At 51.7% G+C, this 23,808-nt stretch overlaps 1 protein-coding gene across 1 annotated transcript in view; it reads left to right on the forward strand.

Moving 5' to 3' along the window:
• LOC147096657 (pleckstrin homology domain-containing family G member 1-like) overlaps nt 1–23,808 on the forward strand; it is a 170,983-nt gene that overhangs the window by 116,374 nt on the left and 30,801 nt on the right. The window contains exon 5 of the mRNA XM_085973212.1: nt 16,452–16,518. Within this exon, the coding sequence (XP_085829338.1) occupies nt 16,452–16,518 (67 nt within the window). The remainder of the gene's footprint in view (nt 1–16,451; nt 16,519–23,808) is intronic.

A 23,808-nucleotide genomic window follows, 5' to 3' on the forward strand; every position in this document is an offset into this window, starting at 1 on the left:
TTTGAAAAATTTTGGGCTTGCATGTTCTGCAATCTTAACCTTTGCTTTAATTCCTCGCAGTGTTCCCAGTCCTTGCTGGAATACCTCTTTAGCTTCGTCTAATATTCTGGACAACCGTTCAGGTTTGACATCTTCCTTTCCGGAATCTACCGTCATGGTGTTTAGTGAATGCCAGTCTATCTTTATTTTCCTGATCCACTCCCGTCCCAGAAGTGGTGGACCTCCCTCAGGCAACACATACAGGTCCATCCTTTGGTGCTCTTTGTCCTTGTATCTCACCTTGACTTCTATCTTTCCGATGGGGTATACTTTGTGCCCCGTGTATGTCTTCAATACTAGTTCCGTATCCCGTAGGGGAATATGCTTGAATAACTTTTTATAATCATGCTTATTCATGACCGTCAACGCTGATCCGGTGTCCACTTCCATTTTCACTTGGACTTTTGCAATCTGTAGTGTGATCCAGATAGCTTGTCGGTCAGCTTCATTACTCACATTGTGAATTCTCAGACTATCCAGTTCCTTGCAGTTGGAGTGTGAGTCCGAATTCTGTTCTTCCGGACTCTTCCTAGTCACCTCATGTACCTTCCTGTACCTCTTTTGTGGTGACTCATTATTGTTGGTCTTCTTCCCTGACCGGCATACCTTAGCTATGTGACCGAGCTTGCCACATTTCCTACATTCCTGGTTTTTAAACCAGCATTGGTTCTGGTCATGTGTTGTCTTCCCACAACGATAGCATTTCGTTGTACCCGAAGTAATTTGCTGCACCCTGAGTGCCGCTGCCTTTAGCTGCATTTCCGCCGTTCCTTTCGCTGCGGCTTCGTTCGATGCAGCAATAAGGACAGCCTTCTCAAGTGTAAGATCGTTCTCTTCGAGCAGTCGTTTTTGTGTTTCTTCCTTCGACATTCTGCACACGAATTTGTCTCGCAACGCCTCTGTCAGATTCCCTCCAAACTGGCAGTGTTTCGCTAGTCTACGCAGTTCGACCAAGTATTCTGCGTTGCTTTCGTCTTTCCTTTGCGTTCTCGCATAGAATTTGAATCGTTCCGCCAACATCAACGGTGTGGGGTTCAAGTGATCCTTCAGAACAGTCACAATCTCATCGAAAGTCTGATCCGCCGGTTTAGCTGGTGCTAGTAGATGCTTCAAGAGCTCGTATGTCTTCGCGCCCATCGAGTTTAGCAAGGTTATAGCTTTGTCATCTTCTTCTATTTTATTGGCCTCACAATAGATCTCAATGCGTTCCACATACGTGGCCCAGTCTTCTACCTCGGAATTAAAATCGTTGATGTTACCCCGCTTAGGCATCTTCCTCTCTTCCTGATAACACCACGAATTATTTCTTTAAATTTTTTTTTTTTTTCCAAGATGGCGGTTCCCGCGAAAATGGCGGTTTCCCGCGCTTATCTTCTCTCCCCGCCCACTTCAATGGCGGTTCCCCGCTTCTGTCTTCTCCGCCTAATGGCGGCTTCCCGCGTTTCTTCCCCTGGCGGGAGGGGTACACTTTCCCCACGGGCGACGGCCGCTGGCTTTCAGGTTCACAGCCTGCGCGTCGGCTTCAGTGCTTTCCCTTTTCTCGGCAGGGCAACCGGCGCTGGGTACACCCCGTTGACGGCGAACAGTTTCAGCCGCTGGGCTGGCTCTCGCTCAGTTCCCCTTGCTCGGGCTCTGTCTCTCTCCCGCTCGCTCGGCTCTACCGGCGCTGGGTACACCCCGTTGACGGCGAATAGTTTCAGCCGCTGGACTGGCTCTCGCTCAGTCTCCCTTGGTCGGCTCTGCCTCTCCCGCTCGCTCGGCTCCCAATCGCGCCTCCCAGCCCTCTCGCAGTCCGGTGCTTCCCTCCCCGGCTGCGGCTGAGGTTTTATATCTTCCTGCGCCTACGCTCCCGGTCGCAGCGCTTCGTGGCTTCGGTCGCTGCCCGGCCTTTTTCGCCGGTCGCGGTCTAGCTGTCTCACGACGCCGTTGCGTCCCCAGCCTGTCTGTACCGCGGCTTCCTTGCTCCACGCTGCCCCAGTCTCAGCGCCTCTGGGCCCGACTTCTGTCCGGCTCCTTTCCCCCTCGACCGTGGTCGAGTGCACCGCCCTTATCCTCCGGTTATTCTTTTTTCTTTTCCCTTACTCACAGTCACCATGGCCGCCTTGCTTCTCGTGCTGATCGGCTCACTCCTCACCGTGGCAGAAGGGACAGTCAGTGCCTGTTGCTGATGGAAGTCTTTGTCTCTGAATTCTTCCTCCTTTCCAGCTCTGCAGACTCGAGTTTTCTCCCAGCAGAATGACGAGGGCGGTTGCCTCTTCTCGATGCTCGTTAATTGCTTCGGAATTATTGTTGCCGCAGGGTACGATCGGACTTGTCGCCACTGTAAAGTCTGTGGGTTGTTTAGTTAATTAATACACAGACTCCAAGAGTAACTTAAAACAGGACTTTACTATTCGAAGGTCAGGGCGAATCTGCTCAATACTTCCTGACACAGCACTTATATACCGGTGTGGTCACCGTCGGTATTACAGTATACAGAAGCCAACAAAGTAGTGCAACACCTAAAGTAGTTCTCTTAAAGGTGGACGGTTACATACAATAGTTCTCTTAAAGGTAGACGGGTACATACACTACAAATCCAATCGGGAATTCAGGAGAAACTTCTTTACCCACAGAGTGGTGAGACTGTGGAACTCGCTACCACAGGGAGTGGTTGAGGTGAATAGTATCGATGCATTTAAGGGGAAGCTCGATAAACACATGAGGGAGAAAGGAATGGACGGATATGTTGATAGGGTGAGATGAAGAGGGGGTGGGAGGAGGCTCGTGTGGAGCAGAAACACCGGCACAGACCAGTTGGGCCGAATGGCTTCTTTCTGTGCTGTACAATCTATGTAATTTACGTTAGATTAAATGGTTTAGCAACTTCACTAAAAATAGCCCAGAAAGATATTTCTACCCCTCGCTGTCTTTATCATTTTCATAGAAACATAGAAACAGAAAAATAGGAGCAGGAGTCGGCCATTCGGCCCTTCGAGCCTGCTCCGCCATTCAATATGATCATGGCTGATCCTCTATCTCAATACCATATTCCCGCTCTCTCCCCATACCCCTCGACGCCTTTTGTGTCTAGAAATCTATCTATCTCCTTCTTAAATGTATTCAGTGACTTGGCCTCCACAGCCTTCTGTGGTAGAGAATTCCACAGGTTCACCACCCTCTGAGTGAAGACATTTCTCCTCATCTCAGTCCTAAATGTCCTACCCCGTATCCTGAGACTGTGACCCCTCGTTCTAGATCCCCCAGCCAGGGGAAACATCCTCCCTGCATCCAGTCTGTCTAGCCCTGTCAGAACTTTATACGTTTCAATGAGATATGATCATGGCTTCACTTGCCTTGGGCTGTGTGGAAGTTGCTAATCCTCTTGAATTACACGAACCAGTTCCCCGTCACTGTCCGCTGCCCCGGTGCAGTCATTTGCCTCTAATGATGTTCAATGTCCCTGAATTTCAAGGGAGAATTTTTTTCCCTTTTTTATGTGAGAAATCGGCTGAACGAAGAGGGGCTTCAGCGCGATGCCTTTTACTATTTGGCGAAATGGTTCTGATGAAAATCAGTTTGAAAAGATTGCACGCACAATAAGTGACAAAGCTTCAGAAGGGGCTATTCCGTGACCTCTGCTCCCCTGCAGCCAGGCAAATAGAAATACCGTACAAGGTCATCGAGACGGGGAATTGGAAAGTTGTAGACTTTTTTCAGATTTTCACGAGGGAAACCACCTAACATCCACTGTGACCCCCAGACAGTCGCTGCAAAATACGTAAAGTTAAGGCACATGGGATTGGGGGCAAGGTATTGACTTGGATAGAGAACTGGTTGGCAGACAGAAAGCAAAGAGTTGGAATAAACAGGTCTTTTTCCGAGTGGCAGGCAGTGACTAGTGGGGTACCGCAGGGATCGGTCCTTGGACCCCAGCTATTCACAATATATATTAATGATCTAGACAAGGGAACTAGATGTAATATCTCCAAATTTGCAGACGACACAAAGCTGGGTGGGCGTGTGTGCTGTGAGGAGGATGCCGAGAAACTCCAGGATGATTGGATAGGTTGGGTGATTGGGCAAAAGCATGGCAGAGGCAATATAACGTGGATAAATGTGAGGTTATCCACTTTAGTGGCAAAAACAGGAAGGCAGATTATTATCTGAATGGCAATAGATTGGGAAAAGGGGAAGTGCAACGAGACCTGGGTGTCCTTGTGCACCAGTCGCTGAAGGTAAGTATGCAGGTGCAGCAGGTGGTTAAGAAGGCAAATGGTATGTTGGCCTTCGTAGCGAGAGGGTTGGAGTACAGGAACAAGGATGTCCTGCTGCAGTTGTACAGGGCCTTGGTGAGACCACATCTTGAGTATTGTGTGCAGTTTTGGTCGCCTTATCTGAGGAAAGATGTTCTTGCCATGGAAGGAGTTCAGCGAAGATTCACCAGGCTGATACCTGGGATGCCAGGAATGACGTATGAGGAGAGATTGGGACGATTGGGCTTGTACTCGCTGGAGTTTAGAAGAATGAGAGGGGATCTTATTGAAACTTATAAAATTCTGACAGGACTAGACAGACTAGATGCAGGAAGGATGTTCCCGATGGTCGGGGAGTCCAGAACCAGGGGTCACAGTCTAAGGATAAGGGGTAAGCCATTTAGGACAGAGATGAGGAGGAATTTCTTCACCCAGAGAGTGGTGAACCTGTGGAATTCTCTGCAACAAAAGGCAGTTGAGGCCAATTCATTAAATATATTCAAGAAGGAGTTGGATATATTTCTTAAGGCTAAAGGGATCAAGGGATATGGGGAGAAAGCAGGGACAGGGTACTGAATTTGGATGATCAGCCATGATCTCATTGAATGGTGGAACAGGCTCAAGGGGCCGAATGGCCGACTCCTACTCCTGCTCCTATGTTTCTATGTAATCATTCATGTCATCGATGCATTTGAGGGGAAGCTGGAAAAGCACACGAGGGAGAAAGGAATAGAAGGAAATGGAAGGGTGATAGCAAGAGAGGTGGGAGGAGGCTCGTGTGGAGCCTAAACACCGGCATTGGCCGGCTGGGCCGAAGGGCCTGTTTCTCTGCTGCGCTGATACATCCTCATCACTTCTTGTGCTGGTCAAAGGAGCTTCTAACTAGCAATTCTTCCTGTCCAACTAGTTAATCTCTAGTTCAGGTAGTAACGGGTTGTTGCGAAGGCCACCACTGTGCAGGGAAGCTGTGGCCAAACAAGACCGAGGTCATAATAAGAGTGAATTAACATCAAAGACGCCCGGGTTAGGTGCAGCGAGGCCAGCCACAGCCCTCCTCCTCCACTCGCTCAAACCCATCCTCAGAAGAAACCGCCCGACCGCACTAGTGTGTCAGTTGTGGCTCAGTGGGTAGGAGTCTCGCCTCTGAGTCAGAAGGTCATGAGCACATAATCTTGGCTGACGCTCCCAGTGCAGTAATGAGAGAGTGTCTTCTTCTTAGACAGTCCCTCGGAACTGAGGATGACTTGCTTCCACACTAAAGATGGGTTCTCAGGTGGCTGATGAGTCCAATGCGGGACCTACAGTCTCTGTCACAGGTGGGGCAGACGGTGGTTGAAGGGGCGGGTGGGTGGGGTGCTTGGGTTGACGTGCGCTCCTTGCGCTGCCTGCGCTTGGCTTCCGCTTGCTCCCGGCGAAGAGACTTGAGGTGTTCAGCGCCTTCCCGGATGCTTCTCCGGAACTGAGGGAGTGCTACGCTGTCGGAGGTGCCGTCTTTCAGATGAGACATTAAACCGAGGCCCCGTGTGCTCTCTCAGGTGGATGTATATGATCCCATGGCCACTATTTCGAAGAAGAGCAGGGGGGAGTTCTCCCCGGTGTCCTGGGGCTAATATTTATCCCTCAACCAACATCACTAGAACAGATGATCTGGTCATTATCACATTGCTGTTTGTGGGAGCTTGCTGTGCGCAAATTGGCTGCCGCGTTTCCTACATTACAACAGTGACTCCACTTCAAAAAGTACTTAATTGGCTGTGAAGCGCTTTGGGATGTCCTGAAGTGATGAAAGGCGCTATAGAAATGTAAGTCTTTCTAAAGTGGATTTTCTAGTTTCCATTCCCACCTTGTTGAACCGTGGAGTGAGAGTGCAACCACACAGATTTGAGTTGGATCTAAGTTTCGGTCCGAGTGATGCTAACCCAGGGCAACAGCCCCAAACCACATCTCGCTAACCAGCGCTCTAATTAGTGTGAGGTTGACCTTCAATAAGTAGACTTGAGTTCTGTTGCTGCCGAAGGCTGTTGAAAATTAGCTGGGACTAGAAGAGCGACGAGTGAGAGGGACCTCGAGCTAACACCAGAGAAGAGAGAAGAGATGAAGCTGATTGCGATGAGAAACATTACTCAGGAGTGACGGGGAAAAGGTTGATATTATTTCAAAAACGTTGATTGTAAATCCTGAGGCAGGCAAAGAACATTGTCGTCAGATGCTAGAAAGAAAGACTTGCATTTCTATAGCGCCTGTCACAACCATCGGACGTCTTAAAGCGCTTTACAGCCAATGAAGTATTTTTGAAGTGTCGTCACTGTTGTAATGTGGGAAACGCAGCAGCCAATCTGCGCACAGCAAGCTCCCACAAACAGCAATGTGATAATGACCAGATAATCTGTTTTTGTTATGTTGGTTGAGAGATAAATATTGGACACCGGGGAGAACTCCCCTGCTCTTCTTCTAAATAGTGGCTGTGGGATCTTTCTCGTCCACCTGAGAGAGCAGACAGAACCTCGGTTCTCATCTGAAAGACGGCACCTCTGACAGTGCAGCACTCCCGCAGTACTGCACTGGGAGTGTCAGCCTAGCTTTATGTGCTCAAGTCTCCGGACTGGAACCCACAACCTTCTTCTAACTCAGAGGCGAGGGTGCTGCCCACTGAGCCACGGCTGACACAAGTAGCTCAGGTCGTGCTGGCACCTGGATGGTGCAAGCTTGGTGTTTGGCAAGAGTTGGTGATCTCGATCTGATGGTGATACAGGCAGTATCCACACTGGCACTCTCTCTTTGCTATGCCAGCATTATTCAACGGGCTTTAAAGGGTCACATTCTGAGGAGACGCTGCATAAACCTGGTTTGTATACCTTTGAGTTTAGATGGTTGAGGTGTTTAAAAGGGATTCGATAGGGTAGATACAGAGAAACTATTTCCTCTGGTGCGGGAATTCAGAACAAAGTGGGAGAATCTTAGCTGAGTCATTCAGGGGCGATATTAGGGAGCACTTTTTCACAAAGGGCCATGGGAATTCGTAACTCTCTCCCCCAATAGGCTATGGATCAATTGAAATTTTCAAGATGGAGATCGGTAGATTTTTCTTCGGTAAGGGTAACGAGGAACATGGATCAAAGACGGGTAAATGGGATGGAGCTACAGATCAGCCATGGCCTGATCAGCCTTGGCTCAGTGGGCAGCACCCTCGCCTCTGAGTCAGAAGGTTGTGGGTTCAAGTCCCACTCCAGGGATTTGTGCACATAAAGCTAGGCTGACACTGCAATACAGTGCTGAGGGAGTGCCGCACTGTCGGAGGTGCCATCTTTCAGATGAGACGTTAAACCGAGGCCCCATCTGCTCTCTCGGGTGGACGTAAAAGATCCCCCGGCACTGTTTCGAAGAAGAGTGGGGGAGTTGTGTCCTGTGGCCAATATTTATCCCTCAATCAACATCACATTGCTGTTTGTGGGAGCTTGCTGTGCGCAAATTGGCTGCCGCGTTTCCCACATTACAACAGTGACTCCACTTCAAAAGTACTTCATTGGCTGTAAAGCGCTTTGAGATGTCCGGTGGTTGTGAAAGGCGCTATATAAATGCAAGTCTTTTTTTGATTGAATGGCAGAACAGGCTCGAGGGGCTGAATGGCCCCCTCCTGTTCCTATGTGGCATTGGTAACGGGAGTAGGGGGAGTGGGGTCATATCAAACCTACACTGGTACAGATCTGATTACAGGCAGCTCTCCCATCTCTTGTGACATTGGGCAAGGCTGGCATTGGTACACCTGGTGAGTCAACTCACGCAGAGTGGAGCCAATGGCTCTGCCCCAGGACACACTCCCAAAATAACTGCACCAAATCATTGTCCGGCGCTCACCTATCTGCAGGTTGTTCCCAAGTCTCTCTCTCTCCTATTCCTAACTCTCAGCCAAACCTCGCCGTTCCGTTCCAGCGAGGCAGCCAGCTCATTGCTGTGACATCTCGTGCGGGCTCCAGTATTCTCAGTCCACAACGACGTGACGTTTCAATGACTTTACACCTCCCACTGCAAAAATGTCGCCTCTTGGGATTTAATCTGGTGCCGAGAGAGAAAGATGTTCACACACACTGCAGAGAGTGATCCTGCAGCCGACAATTAACAGGGAAAAAAGGCTTCGGTCACGCAAATTTACAATGTGGGTCTGAGCGTGTGTCGCTAAGAATATTTGCTCAGTCGGTGGTGTTCTTGCCTCTACAGGAGGAGATTGTGGATTCAAACTGATCTTTAACGTACTCGCTGTTGGAGCTCAGTAGTCCGGGCTGACACGGCAGTGCAGTGCTGAAGGAGTGCTACACTGTTGGAGGTGCCGTCTTTCAGAGGAGATGCTGAGGCTCACACACACACGCACAACAGCAAAGTACTGCGGAGGCTGGAAATCTGAAATAACAACAGAAAGTGCTGGAAACACTCAGCAGGTCAGGCAGCATCGAGGAGAGAGAAACAGAGTCAACGTCTCGGGTCGAGGACTCTTTGTCAGAACTGGGAAAGGTTAGAGAGGAGAGATTTTTAAGCAGGGGCAGGGAGGAGGGGAGGAAAGAACGAAGGGAAGGTCTATGACAGGACGGAAGGCAGGAGAGATTGACTGACAAAAGGGATGATGGTGCAAGGCATCAAGAGACAAGTTAATAAACAAAAGATGGCTCTAGATGAGGTGTGAATGGCAATGACAGAATCATCAACAGCTGCCATGTGAGAAGACAAGGGAAAAAAATATAGGGGCCGAGGTTATAGTCTGAAATTGTTGAACTCGATGTTGAGTCCAGAAGGCTGTAAAGTGCCTAATCATAGAACATAGAAAAATAGGAGCAGGAGTCGGCCATTCGGCCCTTCGAGCCTGCTCCGCCATTCAATATGATCATGGCTGATCCTCTATCTCAATACCATATTCCCGCTCTCTCCCCATACCCCTTGATGCCTTTTGTGTCTAGAAATCTATCGATCTCCTTCTTAAATATATTCAGTGACTTGGCCTCCACAGCCTTCTGTGGTAGAGAATTCCACAGGTTCACCACCCTCTGAGTGAAGAAATTTCTCCTCATCTCAGTCCTAAATGTCCTACCCCGTAAGATGAGGTGCTGTTCCTCGAGCTTACGTTGAGCTTCGTTGGAACAGTGTAAGAGGCCGAGGATGGAGAGATCAGAGTGGGAGTGGAGCAGCGTGGAGTGAGGCTCACACCTGAATAACTGCCACCGGTTTCTGCAGGCTCATAGCCCAGGAAGACCCCTTGCCTTCCGGAGATGAGGATAGGAAGAAGCTTACAGACAATCTCTGCAGAACTTCTCCCTGATCCCCAGAAAATGATTAGTGCGAAATTAATTCCAACATTCCAACTACAATACAACTCGGACCAGTCGCATTCCACGGATGAGGATCTGCAGAAGGGAGGCAGGTCAGATCACCCCCGGTGTGGGTTATCATTGCCTCAGATCTGAGAGGCATTTATCGTATTTCTTGGATGGCGCAAAAGATTCTTGTAGCATGGCTCGCCATGTAACATTGTAATATGCTAAATATCTTCACTTGCCAGGCACCAGAAACATGCCAAAGGATTCCGACCAAAAAGGAATTTTAATTCTAATAAGTTTTTCTTGAGCAATTCAAACTAAGCTTTGTGCTGTGGGGGTAGACTCTGATAATACAGCAATTTGGAACCATTCTCCCAACTTCTCATAAGGGGCCAGTCTGGCCCTGGGTTTTTTTTCACACAGTATTTACAGCACAGAAACAGGCCATTCGGCCCAACTGGTCCGTGCCGGTGTTTATGCTCCACACGAGCCTCCTCCCGCCCCTCTTAATCTCACCCCATCAACATGTCCTTCTATTCCCTTCTCCCTCATGTGTTTATCCAGCTTCCCCTTAAATGCATCGATACTATTGACCTCAACCACTCCCTGTGGTAGCGAGTTCCACATTCTCACCACTCTCTGGGTGAAGAAGTTTCTCCTGAATTCCCTATTGGATTTATTAGTGACTGTCTTATATTGATGGCCCCTAGTTCTGGTCTCCCCCACAAGGGGAAACATCTTCTCTACGTCTACCCTATCGAACCCTTTCATAATTTTAAAGACCTCTATCAGGTCACCCCTCAACCTTCTCATTTCTAGTAAAAGAGCCCCAGCCTGTTCAGTCTTTCCTGATAGTTATAAACCTCTCCATTCTGGTATTGTACTTGTAAATATTTTTGCATCTTCTCCAGTGCCTTGATATCCTTTTTGTAATGTAATGTGGACACCAGAACTGTGCGCGGTGCTCGCCGAGTGCGGTCTAACCAAGGTTCTATCTACGTTCACCATAACCTCTCTGCTTTTCAGTTCTATTCCTCTAGAAATGAAGCCCAGTGCTGTCGTTGCAGTGTTCTGTTCTCTCAGTGCGCAGATCCCTCACCTTCACCAGCCTGAACTCCAAGTTACACAACGCAAACAGCCGTCGCTGTGATGTTTGGAGCGGTCACTCGTTCCTCCCATTATTCTTCTGATTTCCTTTCTGGGGGAGCTGAGTCACGAAGGGCCACTGTCCCATTGGTTGGAGCCAATAGCCCTTCAGCACCGTGTCCAAGAGTCAACATTCAACCATTGTTACAACAGCCAAGCCTTTCCTGGCCCTCACCCAGTGTCCACACCGACACTTCCAATAGGGATTACCAAGGGAAGGGAAGGCACTATAACCTTCTTCAATAGCAAAATACTGCGGAGCCTGGAAATCTGAAATAACAACAGAAAGTGCTGGAAACACTCAGTGGGTCAGGCAGCATCGAGGAGAGAGAAACAGAGTCAACGTCTCGGGTCGAGGGCCCCTCGTCAGAACTGGGAAAGGTTAGAGAGGAGAGATTTTTAAGCAGGGGCGGGGAGGAGGGGAGGAAAGAACGAAGGGAAGGTCTGTGATAGGATGGAAGGCAGGAGAGATTGACTGACAAAAGGGATGATGGTGCGAGGCAAAAGGAGAGGTAATGGGACAGGTTAAGAAACAAAAGATGGCTCTAGACGATGTGTGGATGATGATGGCAGCAACATTAACAGCTACTGACGTAATAAAGACTCACTACACACTTGGTTATACATAAAGCAAGGCTTTAATCGACTTGTAACAAAACATGGAGGTCTAGTTAGTAGTCACTAGCTTCCTGTTTCCAGATTGTCTTTGGTCAAGGTGGGCCCACGCCCGAGTATTTATACTCCTTGGATGGCGGCTTCAGCTGGCCGTTCAGTAGTACTTCGAGTTACTTCTTGTAGAAGTTGCGATTTATGACAGCTACCGTGTGAGAAAGCAAGAGAAAAAACAAAGAAATACAGGGGCCAATTTATAGTCTATAACCTTCTTATTGACTCTAAAGCACTTATTATTATAGGAACAGGAGGAGGCCATTCAGCCCCTCGAGCCTGTTCCGCCCTTCAATGAGATCATGGCCGATCTGTACCTCAACTCCATCCACCCGCCTTGCTTCCATAACCCTTAATACCTGTACCCAACAAAAAGCCATCAATCTCGGTGATAATAAAAACAGAAAATGCTGGAGAAACTCAGCAGGCCAGGCAGCATCTGTGAAGAGAGAAACAGAGTTAACGTTTCAGGTCGATAAGCTTTCTGATGAACCAATGTTCCCTGTAATTGTTTTTTTGGAGCCGCGCGGTTCATTCAAAATCCGCGCACGGGCGGTCTTTGCGTTTAAGAGCCGGGGAGCCGGCTGCACGGGTCCCCCAGAGCGCCATCGCGCAGCTTAAAGGGAACGTTGATCCTAACCCTTAACGCAGAGCTTTGCTCTTGTAGTTATGTGGCATCGGGTAGGGTAGTGTGGTCGTTATGTTTACCAACGGGTTCACTAATAGAGAAGGAAACCTGGCGCCCTTACCCGATCTGGGCCTATAGGTGACTCCAGTCCCACAGCAACGTGGTTGACTCTTAACTGCCCTCCGCAGTGGCCCAGCGAGCCCCTCAGTGGTTCAACCAGAAGAGGCCAGGATTTTTACTTCCCCAACTCCCTGCTCAGATCTCCATTCTGTGCTTTCTTTGTGTGAAGAGGGGCTTCCTGACATAGGTTCGACATGTGTCCAAAATCAACATACACTTCACCATAACTGCTGACTGCGAGGGCTTCCGGTCCGACGACACCTCGATTTTAAAGTTGTCGCCCTGGTGGGGTCAAACTTTGCTCCTGGCCGCGCCTCGGGACGTTTTAGTGCATTAAAGGCGCTATGTAAATGCAAGTTGTTGTTGTTGGTTAAGAGGTGTCCAAAATTATGAGGGGCATAGATAGGGTAGATAGAAAGGAACTTTTCCCCTTAGTAGAGGGGTCAATAACCAGGGGGCATAGTTTCAAGGTAAGGGGCAGGAGGTTTAGAGGGGCTTTGAGGAAAAACTTTTTCACCCAGAGGGTGGTTGGAATCTGAACCTCACTGCCTGAAAGGGTGGTAGAGGCAGGAACCCGCACAACATTCAAGAAGCATTTAGATGAGCACTTGAAACGCCATAGCATACAAGGCTACGGACCAAGTGCTGGAAAATGGGGTTAGAATAGACAGGGCTTGATGGCCGGCGCGGACGCGATGGGCCGAAGGGCCTCTTTCTGTGCGGTATAACTCTATGGGCTAGATTTTCCAGGAGCCATCCGGTGGGGTTTCAGGCGTGTGGGGGGGGAAATCCTGAATTTGGGGGTCCCGACACCGTCCCGCCCAAAACCCCGCCCCACGCAACTTTCAGGGGTGGCGGGCACCCGCCCCGCACTGTGACCCGCCGAAACCAGGCGGGAAGGGATTAGTGCCAATTAACTGCCTGTTAAGAGGTAGTTAACAGGCAGTTTTTAGCCTAATCCCTATTTTGAGGGGTGTCGTGTGGGATTCCCGACGGCTCCAAACCACGCCAGGTTAGAGCAGGCGGGCCGTCGGGTTGAAGGAGTTGGAGGGGTCGCGATGTCGGTGCTCAGGTGAGTGATGGGTGCATGAGTGCAAAGGTAAGTGTGTTTGGTGTGTCTAAAGTGTGTAAAGAACTTTTACTTACCTGTACTTACCTTAACAGCCTTTCTTCCTGTAGCCGTCGGGAGCGCATCACTCAGCCGGAACTGAAAGCTGAACGGCTGCGATCTGTCAGAAGTGACAGCCTTCAGCTTTGAGTGCTGCTGAGAGTTCTAACTGAGTCTGTGCAGAAGGACTCATGTTAGGACTCAAACTGTCAGTGTTTCACAGCTTCAAACAGCTGTGAAACAGATATTTCATCTGTCAAGAACTCTTGATAGATGAAATTGCAGCCTGTGACGTCACCTGTTGCCGGGTGGCCCTTAATTGGCCTGCTGAGCCCGCTGGGCGGGCTTAACAAGGTCACTCAAGGGAAAATCGCGCGGATTGGCCGGACGTCGATGTAGGTGGGTCAAAAACCCGAAAGTTGTAGTCCCGCCTTCTTCCCGGCAGGTTTGGGAAAATCGACCCCTATGACTCTATGGCCTAGAAATTGGGTGGAGCCCCAAACAGGGCGCCAAGCTCGCCTGGGCGCCGGAATTACCGCTGCGATCGGAGCCATTGCGCCCACTGGAAATTCAGTTTGAGCGCCCCAAGAGGAACGCGCGGCCCTGCTCGAGGCGCCCCGCGTCCCTCTTGGGGCGCTGAAACTGAATATCGCAGCACAACGTGCCACAGCGCCACACGCTGCGGCACGGCGTGCTGCGGTACTGCAGGCCTTCCTCCCCTTCTTAAGGGGGAGGGGCCTGCACCAGAGCGATGACCGATCGCGAGTGCCGGCAAAAGAGCCCGGCACCGAGGAGAAGTGCCGGGCTCTCGGGACACAGCTGGCACTGCCTGGGGGGGGGGGATCAGGAGGCTGGGGACGGAGGTGCTGGCAGGCGGCCACCGAAAAAATGTCCGCCCCGCACCTTCACCTTAATTTGCGCCACTACCACCACAGGTAGGCCCCGTGAACCGGGCGCGATTTGCGATCGGCGTTACAGAGGCGGGCGCGACCAAATATCGCGATCGGGCCGGTAGCGGGGCGCTGCGCACACCGATGACATCATCGGTGTCGGCACAGCGCTACAGGCTAACGCCACCATTAGCACCCCGCTAAATATCGCGGGAGGCGCGGCCAGTGGCGCTAAAGCCACTGCGTGCCCTCTTTAGGCGCTAACTGGTGGCGCAGCCCACCGAATTTCTAGGCCATTAACTCTAACTTCTTCAAACAAGAGCGATCAGCACTTGGAACATCTTCCAGGATGCAAAACGTCCCCCCGGCCACTATTTCGAAGAAGAGCAGGGGGAGTTCTCCCCGGTGCCCTAGGGCCAATATTTATCCCTCAACCAACATCACTAAAAAAAAAACAGACGATCTGGTCTCCCTTTGTGTTGGAAGCTCCTCGTGGTATGATGAATGAATAAAGCTCAGTTCTTCATCTGGGCGTGCATTGAAACTGATCGTGACTCACACCATCAAGGCTCCTGAAACTAAAAACAGACGATCTGCTCATTATCACATTGCTGTTTGTGGGAGCTTGCTGTGCACAAATTAACTGCCGCGTTTCCTACATTACAACAGTGACCACACCTCATTGGTTGTCTAGTGCCTGGAACAAGGGGTCACAGTCTCAGGATAAGGGGTCGGCCATTGAGATGAAGAGGATTTTCTTCACTCGGAGGATGGTGAATCTTTGGAATTCTCTGCCCCAGAGGGCTGTGGAGGCTCAGTCGTTGAGTATATTCAAGGCAGAGATCGATAGATTTTTTAATATTAAGGGAATCAAGGGATATGGAGATCAGGCAGGAAAGTGGAGATGAGGTCGATGATCAGTTGACGTAATAAAACTCACTACACACTTGGTTTGAGTATAAAGCAAGGCTTTAATCAACTTGTTTCAGAACATGGAGGTCTAGTTGTACTTCACTAGTTCCTTGTCTTACAAAATGTCCCTGGTCAAGCTGGGGCCCACGCCCAAGTATTTATACTCCTTGGACGGCGCCACCAGCTGGCCGTCCAGCGTTATTTCACGAGTCATTTCTTCATGATAATGAGATTTATAACATCAGTCATGATCTTATTGAATGGCGGAACAGGCTCAAGGGGCCGAATGGCCGACTCCTGCTCCTATTTCTTATGTTCTTGTAAAGTGCTTTGGGACGTATTGAGGTTGTGAAAGGCGCTCTATAAATGCACATTCTTTCTTTCAAGAGCACCAAGTTCTCTCGGTGGGTCAGTATCTTACGGCTGAGGAGATGTACAAACTGTCCCAATTCCTAGAAATAGGCCGCACCGAGTCTCAGCAATGCTGAGGACCAGACGTACACACGCTGCAGTCAGGTGTTGTTGTTGTTGTGACGTATTTCTAGTAATTTGCCACTATTGACTTTGAGCTGTCTGTGGAAGGGACTAGGGAACACAGAAACCTTATCACTCACATTTGTTTACAACTTATTTCACTTCCGAGTCCTGCTGAGTACCATTTCATGTCCTGGTCAAGGAGGGGTCATTGTTGTGGTCAGTGCCAGAGGCTGATATAGGCCCAGCGCTGTCTAAAGTCATTCCTCTTTTGTTACTTAGTATTCACAGCACAGGATCAGGCCATTCGGCCCAACTGGTCCGTGCCGGTGTTTATGCTCCACTCGAGCCTCCTCCCACCCTCTTCATCTCACCCCATCACCATATCCTTCTATTCCTTCCTCCCTCATGTGTTTATCCAGCTTCCCCTTAAATGCATCTATACTATTCGCCTCCACCACTCCCTGTGGTAGCGAGTTCCACATTCTCACCACTCTCTGGGTAAAGAAGTTTCTCCTGAATTCCCGATTGGATTTATTAGTGACTGTCTTATATTTATGGCCCCTAGTTCTGGTCTCCCCCACAAGTGGAAACATCTTCTCTACGTCTATCCTATCGAAACCCCTTTATAATTTTTAAGTCCTCTATCAGGTCACCCCTCCGCCTTCTCCTTTCTAGAGAAAAGGGCCCCGGCCTGTTCAATCTTTCCTGATAGTTATAACCACTCAGTTCTGGTATCATCCCACTAAATCTTTTTTGCACTTTCTCCAGTGCTTCCATATCCATTTTAGCAATGTGGAGCCCAGAACTGTGCGCAGTGCTCCAAGTGTGGTCTAACGGAGGTTCGATGCAAGTTTATCGTAACTTCTCTCTTCCCTTCATCCCTTCCCTTCTTGTACAAAGATGTAACGGTTTCATTTCTTCACACAGTGAGCTTCTGGAAGACTTGGAGAGCTGTAAAGATGCCGTTGGGGTGGCGGAGTGCTTTGTCGAGCGGGTGAGTGCCTCAAACCTTTTCCGTATTTCACTCAAGCTTGGAGTCTCATCGCGAAGTGCCTGGGCCAACCTCTGGGGGAACTCCAGGGGTGCCTGGGGCACGGGGCGGTCAGTTCTGCCAGTCAGTCTCACCGTGCGTTGGGTGATAAGGGGCTGAAGGCAAGAGCATCTTAGCTCAGCTGGCACTGCCAGGGTACCTGGCTAACCTTTCCCAGCGAGAATCCAAAGCTCACGCCACCGACACCAGAATAATTTGGTGGGAAGATGCGGTGAGTCGAGCGGTGCTGGCTGGGTGATGTCAAGTATGGGGTTTAGACTATGGTGGGCGGGGGGGATAAGGGGGGAGGGGCAGCTGAGCGGGGAGTGGGGGGTGCTGAGGAGTTGCATGTTTCTGAAATGCTGGGCACAACAACAAGAAACAGATAATGCCGGAAAGGTTCAGCAGCTCGGGCAGTATCTATGGAGAGAGAAACAGAGATTAAGGAGGTGGTTTTGCCAATGGGGGCGCGTTGGAGGCGGGACTGTTGCTTGTCGGGTTTTAGTCCCGCCTCCATTGACTTCTGGCCAACCCACGCTATTTTCCCTTGATTGACCTTATTAAGCTCGCTCAGCGGGCATAGCAGGCCAATTAAGGGGAAGCTGGTTACAGAGCACGTCAGCATATGACGTTTCATCTGTCAAAAATTTTTGACAGATGAATTGTCATTGTTTGACAGCTCTGTGAAGCTGTCAAACACTGACATTCTCTGTTGTTTGATGAGCCCTTGTATTCAAGACTCACCAAACCTCTTTTGTGAGCAGAAATTAGATGGTTGTTGCATTGGAGAATGCAGCAGCCATCTGTCATCTCTGCCGGTGAGAGGCGAGACTCTCCGCATCCCCAACTGTTGAAGCCTGCAGGAAGAAACAAAGGTAAGTAAACATTTTCTATCACTTTCCACTCACCTCACATACTTACCTCTCCACACTTACACCCATCACTCACCTCCACAGCGCACTATTGCACCCCTCCGACCCCCGCAGACCCACTGCTCGCCTCGGTAACCCTGGCGGGGTTTCCCGGCGTCGGGAAGCCCGCACCTCTGCTGGAAAAATGGGGATAATCCTCTTAACTATCTGTTAACTACCTGTTAACAGGCAGTTAAGTGGCTGCAATCCCCTTCCCGTCTCCTGGAGACGGGACCCGGCGCGGGTCGGCTACCCGCCTCCTGGGAAGATGGCACGGAGGCGGGTTGGGGGCGGGATGGACGCCCGCCCCCAGATTCTGCCATTTGTCCGGCAGTCCCGCCCCCAAACCCGCCTCCCCAGGGCTGGCAACGTTTCAGGTCGATGACCCTTCGTCAGAACTGGAAGATGTTAGAAGATTGAACAGGTTTTAAGCAAATGCAGATGCAGGAAAAGGGGAGCAGGGAGGAAAGAACAAAAGGGGTGGAGGGCAAAAGGGGATGATTTACTTGCCCCATTACCGCCCCCATTTTTGCCTCGCACCATCACCCCCTTTGCCATCACACCTGCCCTCCATCCCGTCACAGACTCCCCCTTCTGTTCTTTCCCTGACCCGCCGACTTCCCCTCGGCCCTGCACTTGCTTAAGATCTGTTACATCTCTTAACTTTGTCCAGTTTCTGATGAAGGGTGCCAGACCTGAAACGTTAACTCTGTTTCTCTCTCTCCACGCACGCTGCCTGACCCGCTGAGCGTTTCCTGCATTTTCTGTTGAGATTTCCGATTTCCAGCATCCGCAGTGTTTGGCTTTTGTTTTAGAATGGCACTGCGGGGGCCTGAGGGAACAGCGGCCTAACGCACGTGTCCGACATCCCCCCCGCACTCTCTCTCTCTTTCACTTAGAATAACCGCAATGCAGCGAGGAGTTTTAGGCAGTTGTGTTGAATGTTCTAAGGTTCATATTCCACCGTGCAATTCTAAGCCTTTTGAATTTCCTATTCTTAATATTGCTTCTGTATAATTACTGGCAAACATGCTGGTCTGAGGTTCGCGCCCTGTGATGTCGGTGCCATTCAGAGACTCTTTCAACCCTCGAGACTCCAGGCCGGTCCTTGCCAGCATCCTGCCAGCTTCTCAAACATTAATTTCTCGACCTTTCCAAAGCTTTTAGCCAGAAGGGGTTGTAAATGGGGCCCGAGCAGCAACTAATTGTACCAGCTCTGCGGAAACAGCTTGAATTGGCTGCACTGGGAATAATCTGCAAACTGATCTCAACTTCGGGTACATACCTTCAGAATTGGGTCTTGAACTCCAAGGGTGTAGGAGGCCACACAAAACAGCGAATCAGTGGGTTTAACATACAATTCTCAGACTCAATTCTCTTTGTTCTATTTCCCTGGCACCATTCTTTTATTTATTTGTTGTTATTATTAGAAGCATAGAGCACAGAAGGAGGCCATTTGGCCCATCGTGCCTGTGCCGGCTCTTTGAAAGAGCTCTCCAAATAGTCCCACTCCCCCCTGCTCTTCCCCCAGAGCCCTCAGTACTGCCCCTCCGACAGTGCAGCACTCCCTTAGTACTGGCCCTCCAACAGTGCAGCACTCCCTCAGTACTGGCAACAGTGCAGTGCTCCCTCAGTACTGGCCCTCCGACAGTGCAGCGCTCCCTCAGTACCGCCCCTCTGACAGTGCGGCGCTCCCTCAGTACTGCCCCTCCGACAGTGCAGCGCTCCCTCAGTACTGCCCCTCCGACAGTGCAGCGCTCCCTCAGTACCGCCCCTCTGACAGTGCGGCGCTCCCTCAGTACTGCCCCTCCGACAGTGCAGCGCTCCCTCAGTACTGCCCCTCTGACAGTGCAGCTCTCCCTCAGTACTGACCCTCCGACAGTGCGGCGCTCCCTCAGTACTGCCCCTCCGACAGTGCAGTGCTCCCTCAGTACTGCCCCTCCGACAGTGCGGCGCTCCCTCAGTACTGACCCTCCGACAGTGCGGCGCTCCCTCAGTACTGCCCCTCTGACAGTGCAGTGCTCCCTCAGTACTGGCCCTCCGACAGTGCAGCACTCCCTCAGTACTGCCTCTCCGACAGTGCGGCGCTCCCTCAGTACCGGCCCTCCGACAGTGCAGCACTCCCTCAGTACTGCCTCTCCGACAGTGCGGCGCTCCCTCAGTACTGCCTCTCCGACAGTGCGGCGCTCCCTCAGTACCGGCCCTCCGACAGTGCAGCATTCCCTCAGTACTGGCCCTCCGACAGTGCAGCGCTCCCTCAGTACTGCCCCTCTGACAGTGCGGCGCTCCCTCAGTACTGCCCCTCTGACAGTGCGGCGCTCCCTCAGCACTGCACTGGGAGTGTCAGCCTAGATTTTATGATCAAGCCTCTGGAGTGGGACTTGAACTCACAACCTTCTGACTCAGAGGCGAGAGTGCTGCCCACTGACGGACAAATATGACTGAAAGGAGAATTTTAAGCCTGCGTCACTTTATTGTAATTCATGTCCAAGTCCTTTCTGTGGGAAAATGGTCAATAGCCCCCCTGGAATGCGATGAATCTGAGTTTTCCCTCGGTTGTTTTGCTCCCGGTAGAGCTCTGGTGATTATTCTTCGATTCCTGGAGTCTCCAGGCCAATCCTGGAGTGTTGGAAACTCCGACCGTTCACTTACATTCAGGAGGCTGGCACTGGGCGAGATCAGCCATGGACTAGTCTGCTGGCGGAACGTGCTCGAGGTGCTGAATGGCCTGCCCCTGTTCCTGTGTAGACGCTCGGCTGCCTGTGAGACTTGCGATGAGTTCGAGCCGGTTTCTGAGGCCCCTCAGTGGGTGGCCTCACTGTAAACCAAGCTCGCAGTGAGTGAGTAACTCTGTATAAAATGTGGCTTGTTTAGCAGGGATTAGAATTCGAATTTCTCTGGGATTTAACTTCAAAGGCTCCGATAATTTGGAATGCCAAACCCAATGATCCCACCCCGGCTGGCTGGCTGGAATCTGGCCTGCTGCTCCCGTGCTGCAGCTGGAGAATGTAGAATCATCCGAGATCAGCGGAGATCAGATACAGGTAACCCTTTCCCTGCCTCTACACCGCCCCCCGCCCCACAACCGCCCAAACCCAGCACCAGGGCGGAGACAATGGACGGTCCAGCTCCGCTAGACTGACAGGCATCGCGCATTCCCTGACCACAGGCCCAAAGCAACTAATGTCTAATCCACCTCAATGCTACTAAGAGAGACTTGCATTTCTATAGCGCCTTTCATGACCTCAGGACATTCCAAAGTGCTTCACAGCCAATGAAGTACTTTTTGAAGTGTGGTCACTGTTGTAATGTAGGAAACTCAGCAGCCAATTTGTGCACAGCAAGCTCCCACAAACAGCAATCTGATAATGACCAGATCATCTGTTTTTTAGTGATGTTGATTGCGGGATAAATATTGACCCAGGACACCGGGGAGAACTCTCTGGCTCTTCTTCGAAATAGTGGCCATTGGATCTTTTACACCCACCTGAGAGAGCAGAAGGGGCCTCGGTTTAACGTCTCATCCGAAAGACGGCACCTCCAACAGTGCAGCACTCCCTCAGTACTGCCCCTCCGACAGTGCGGCGCTCCCTCAGTACTGCCCCTCCGACAGTGCAGCACTCTCTCAGTACTGCCCCTCTACAGTGCGGCGCTCCCTCAGTACTGCCCCTCTGACAGCGCAGCACTCCCCCCGTACTGCCCCTCTGACAGTGCAGCACTCCCTCAGTACTGCCCCTCCGACAGTGCGGCACTCCCTCAGTACTGCCCCTCCGACAGTGCAGCGCTCCCTCAGTACTGCCCCTCCGACAGAGCGGCGCTCCCTCAGTCTTGCCCCTCCGACAGTGCAGCACTCCCTCAGTACTCCCCCTCTGACAGTGCGGCTCTCCCTCAGTACTGCCCCTCCGACAGCGCAGCACTCCCTCAGTACTGCCCCTCTGACAGTGCGGCGCTCCCTCAGTACTGCCCCTCCGACAGTGCGGCGCTCCCTCAGTACTGCCCCTCCGACAGTGCAGCACTCCCTCAGTACTGCCCCTCCGACAGTGCGGCACTCCCTCAGTACTGCACCTCCGACAGTGCAGCGCTCCCTCAGTACTGCCCCTCCGACAGTGCGGCTCTCCCTCAGTACTGCCCCTCCGACAGTGCGGTGCTCCCTCAGTACTGCCCCTCCGACAGTGCGGCGCTCCCTCAGTACTGCCCCTCTGACAGTGCGGCTCTCCCTCAGTACTGCCCCTCTGACAGCGCAGCACTCCCTCAGTACTGCCCCTCCGACAGTGCAGCACTCCCTCAGTACTGCCCCTCTGACAGTGCGGCTCTCCCTCAGTACTGCCCCTCTGACAGCGCAGCACTCCCTCAGTACTGCCCCTCTGACAGTGCGGCGCTCCCTCAGTACTGCACCTCCGACAGTGCGGCGCTCCCTCAGCACTGCACTGGGAGTGTCAGCCTGGATTTTTGTGCTCAAGTCTCTGGAGTGGGACTTGAACCCACGACCTTCTGACCCAGAGGTGAGAGTGCTCACCCTAGGGTGCATGATGTTGGGGGACTGGGAGATTCCCAGGGCCCATGGCACTGGGTGAGAGGAGTATTCAGGAATGGAGTTGGCGACTGTGCGGGGGGGGGCGGCGGTGGCGGGGAGGGTAGAAAGAGGCATTTTATAAACATCTCCCGGGTCCTGGAGTCATCCTCGTGTTCAAATCCCTCCACGGCCTCGCCCCCCCCCCCCCCGATCTCTGTAATCTCCTCCAGCCCCATAACCCCCCGAGATCTCTGCGCTCCTCCAATTCTGGCCTCTTGCGCATCCCCCAATTCCCATCGCTCCACCATTGGCGGCCGTGCCTTCAGCTGCCTGGGCCCCGAGCTCTGGAATTCCCTCCCTAAACCTCTCCGCCTCTCTCTCCTCCTTTAAGAGGCTCCTTAAAACCTGCCTCTTTGACCCAGCTGTTGGTCACCTGTCCTAATGTCTCCTCATGTGGCTCGGTGTCAAACCTTTGTTTGATAATCGCTCCTGTGAAGCCCCTTGGGACATTTCATTTACGTTAAAAGCGCTCTATAAATACAAGTTGTTGTTTAATGCTGAGGTCTGGAAGAGGGTCTATGGTCGGCCCCGGCCACTACAACACTGCAGCCTGACTCAATTAATCAGCGCTTTTTGGCCGACCTGAGATCCTCCTCACTGATTAATTAGCTGCTGTTGGCCGAGAGCCCAGCGGCCTCTCAGCGAAGCAGATAATTGCGAGCTGGATAATGAACCTCCCTGGTGCTAAACGCCGAGGCTCCGATCCATGGGGCCGACTCGATGGGACAGGCCACTGGGCTCTGCTTCCCGACGGGGTGCAGCTGCAGGGGCTCCACGGCTTTCGGTCGCAGGGGAAGCGAGCGTGCGGGAGGTTTAACTCCTTGTGCGCGCGATGTACCGCCTCATCACTGGGCCAGAGGCCTGCACAAAGGCTCCTGCCTTCAAATTAGAAGAAGGAGTCGGCCGCTCGGCCCATCCTGGTCATTCGCTCCCATCTTTGCTCCCTCAAGTCTAAAGGGGGCCGCACAACACAACTTGCATTTATATAGCGCCTTTAACGTCCCAGGGCTCTTCACAGGAGCGACTATCAGACAAGAATCTGACACCGAGCCACATAAGGAGATATCAGGGACAGGCGACCAAAAGCTGGGTCAAAGAGGTCGGTTTTAAGGAGCGTCTTAAAGGAGGAGAGAGAGGCGGAGAGGTTTAGGGAGGGAATTCCAGAGCTCGGGGCCCAGGCAGCTGAAGGCACGGCCGCCAATGGTGGAGCGATGGGAATCGGGGATACTCAAGAGGCCAGAATTAGAGGAGCGCCGAGATCTCGGAGGGTTGCAGGGCTGGAGGAGGTCACAGAGATCGGGAGGAGAACTGGTTTAGTCATCCATTGCCAGAAATGTCTGGATTATGTCAAGTGCTATCGAGCTTCACTCCCCTCTTGTCAAAACTGTGCACGACTGCTGGATTGTGCAGGAGGTAACCCTCTGATCTATTTTCTCTACTCCTAACCATCTCCTTAAGCCTCTCTTCCTTTCCAACCCTCCAAGCTCACCTCCAACAACAAGCAAAAGGAGCTCAGGGCCGCAGCAGGGGAAGACCATCAGCGCCAGGTCCAGCTCCAAGTCACACCCCACCTTGGGTTGGGCATGATGTCGAGTCGTGTCGTGTCGTTAAGTCACAAGGAGGGGCAGAAGCTTTTAATAAACAGCTGGTTGGCTGAAGCCAGCATTCACGGGGGGGGCGGGGAGGGGTGGTTTAAGGACAAGGCGTACGGACGCTGCTCTTGGTTGAGTTGGAGAACGAGAGGGACCAGCGTGGCATGAGGCCTCGCTC

Source organism: Somniosus microcephalus, chromosome 34 (assembly GCF_052327205.1).
Source record: "Somniosus microcephalus isolate GS21.2 chromosome 34, FLI_Smic_1.0, whole genome shotgun sequence".
Taxonomy (NCBI): domain Eukaryota; kingdom Metazoa; phylum Chordata; class Chondrichthyes; order Squaliformes; family Somniosidae; genus Somniosus; species Somniosus microcephalus.